This window comes from Aphanomyces astaci, assembly GCF_000520075.1.
Source record: "Aphanomyces astaci strain APO3 unplaced genomic scaffold supercont1.10, whole genome shotgun sequence".
NCBI classification, from domain to species: domain Eukaryota; phylum Oomycota; class Saprolegniomycetes; order Saprolegniales; family Verrucalvaceae; genus Aphanomyces; species Aphanomyces astaci.
The window spans coordinates 692,129-694,993 of record NW_009798273.1 but is presented as its reverse complement, the minus strand read 5'-3'; the positions used below and the strand labels follow the sequence as shown (position 1 = coordinate 694,993).

Below are 2,865 nucleotides of genomic sequence, written 5' to 3'. Positions count from 1 at the left end.
TTCGAAGTGAGGTGATGTGCCTAACAAGCAAGGGAAAGAAGAAGACAACACGAAGACGCATCTTAAGTTGGGGGTTGATGCGACTTGTTCCTATTTCAATTGTGATGGTGATGCATTTTAGGCGGGCGAAAATTACCTTGGCGTTGCTCAACGACATGGGCAAAACGTCATTAAGTGTGTGACAAATATAGGACCTCTTCCTCAGTGCCGAGTTACTTCCATTTCACGACGACGTCTCCAAGATATATCTATTAACATGGTCGTCAGTATCGAGTCCACTTTCTCCATATCTCGGTCAAATCACTATATTTTTCAATGTTGACGAGCTGTATACCAGATTACTGCCGTGTCCGATTGACTGTTAAAAGCAACATTGCGTGAGATACAATACAAACTACGAGAAATTTAAAATGATACCAGTTATCTGATATCCTCTAATACTGTAAATGGTACTTGTAGGATTGGAGTAAGTTCGAAAGTTCTCTTAGTCGGAAAACGTTTAGGGTGCGTCTGGTAACATTTCAAAAAGAATATTCCATTTTCTACCACAATAGGATTAACCAAAATACCATTTTCAAAATGGAGGTAAAAGGTCCATTTTGTAATGTGGCGTTTTGGACCTCTTCAACGAGTAAATCCCACGTGGAATTATTGGATTTGGGTTAAAACTCTTCAAGCAAGATATGTTCCAATTTTGATCAGATTTGTTGAATTCGGCCCCAAAATGGCGTTTTGGGCCTGAATATTGCAATATACTTCGAAGTATCCGTTTACCAGACGCACCCTTAGCATACTTCGAAGTATGATACTACAGTAGTATTATTAATACGTAGTACAATTTAGAAATGACTTGAACTCTACGATATTGCAGCATGCACCAAGTTGCATGCATAAAACAGAAATATCAAGGTGAAATGACTGTGCGAAAGTGATCATTCCATGGTGTGACGAGAACTGCCCGAGATTTCAATCCAGGTTGCACATGTGACGAGAATGTTCTTCATATGATCATATGGAGACTTCTGGTCCCTTTCGTTCGGCGTACACAACTGTAAACTCAACTTGTTCATAAACATTAACTATTTGGTCACTATCAAACCAGTGCCACTGGTCGTCGACAAACGCTCCAGTGGAGTTAGTGCAAGGCCGTAGTGACCAGTGTCACTATCGCCTTGCAGGGTGGTCACTATCCCGCCGCCGTCTTTGATGCTGGCGTTCACGGTACCGGATGCCATGGTCACTTCACGCCTAATACTTCGATCGGAACCGTCGACATTGTCGTTCTTTTGAACGAGCTTCTTGCCGATTTTCACCAGCGTCCGGACGAAAAACAGTGCCACCAACAGGCACGCGAGACCCATGACGACATACCCAAGCGTCTTCTTGGTGTGAATGTCATCCACGGCGGCCTTGGCTTGGGCGAAGCAGAGGCAGTAGATGGCGATATTGACCAACTCCACCAGCACAGCCACACTCAAGTGCAAGTTGGTCACGAACGGCCTCACGACCACCAGCACCAGCATGTACAGGCCGTGGACACTGACGAGCCACAACATCTGGGTGGAAGGGGTCCCCACTCCAGACATCATCGCCCCCGACACGAACTGCACCATCAGCGTGACCCCACAGAACGCCCGGTGCGGGAACTGCAGGTTCAAGTACAGCACCCCAAATATGGCTTTGGTGTGGAACTTGGACAGACTGGACTCGGTCTGCCGCCACAGGACCAAAGATGAGCCGACGCAGGTGCCACCGATGACCACGAGCACCGCCACGGCCAAGGCACAGCTGACGGATCGACTGGCTGAAGGCGACTGAGATACGGAGGCTTCAAAGACCGACACCGCCGTGAGGGGAAGCACCGCTTGGGTGAGTACCCACACCAACACCCCTTGTACCTTGAGGCTCCACTTTTCAAATCTGTCGGCGTTCGGGTGGTCCTCAACTTGGCTCAGAAGGGGCCCGTTGTGGCGACTGAAGTACGTCGCTAGGCCGTTGAATAGGCACAGGAGAAGCAGCATCGCTGACATGACGACGAAGAAGCACGTCCACGCGCGCACAAACAAGTCTCTTTCTGGAATGTTGAGGCGGAGGGCAAACTGCTGGATGCCAAACGCGGCCTCGTGCGAGGATGTTTGCAATGCTCTAGATGATGGGGCAGACGGACGGCTGCCTTTGACGAGAAACAAGAGCCACGAAAACGAATCTGTAAACAGGGCAAACGGCGCGTACGGCGAGTCGATACTCGCCATGGCGACGATGGCCACGTTTTGCAAAAACGTGAAAAACACAGGCAGTTCCCACAGATTTGGGGGGCCAGCAAAGTCCCCAACGGAAACAGGGTCAAGAGCTGTGACCTGGAACGCCACCATGACAATCAACGTGCCTGCGATGACTGCGTTAAACACGACGCGGCTGGCTTGGTTGACTGGATCGTCCGACCCGAGCAAATCGACGACGGACGACGACTGCGTGCTGGCCTGATTTGTGGCGTCATTACGATTGGAGTTGGGGCTTCGAGGCGCGAAGGGTCGAAGGGGCGGAATGTCTGCATCGAAAGTCGGATCGTTGTCAGAATTTGAAGTGTCGGAGGGAGTAGAATCACGTGAAGAACGCGCAGGGGGTGACTCCTTGTCGCTTGGAGTGGAATGGGCATCGAGGACAGTTGGAAGTGACTCTGAAGATGGAGGAGAAGCTAGCTTGGCGGGGGATGAGACTGACGGTGGGCTCGACGTCTGCTGGGAGGACGATGTTGGAGAAGAAGCTGACGTTTGAGTCAGTGATAACGTGGGACTGCTGGTGCTTGACGTGGCTAGAGGGCTTGGTCGTGGAGTGTCTGGGGGACTTTGAGATGGGGTCGTGGGA

At 50.4% G+C, this 2,865-nt stretch overlaps 1 protein-coding gene across 1 annotated transcript; it reads right to left on the bottom strand.

Annotated features, from left to right (window-relative positions):
- Positions 1–1,079: 1,079 nt before the first annotated feature.
- Positions 1,080–2,372, bottom strand: H257_05462 (hypothetical protein; the record flags this gene model as incomplete). The annotated part of the gene is made up of 1 exon (XM_009830359.1): positions 1,080–2,372. The coding sequence occupies one exon, from the start codon at positions 2,370–2,372 to the stop codon at positions 1,080–1,082; it is 1,293 nt and encodes a 430-aa protein (XP_009828661.1).
- Between the last annotated feature and the right edge of the window lie 493 nt (positions 2,373–2,865).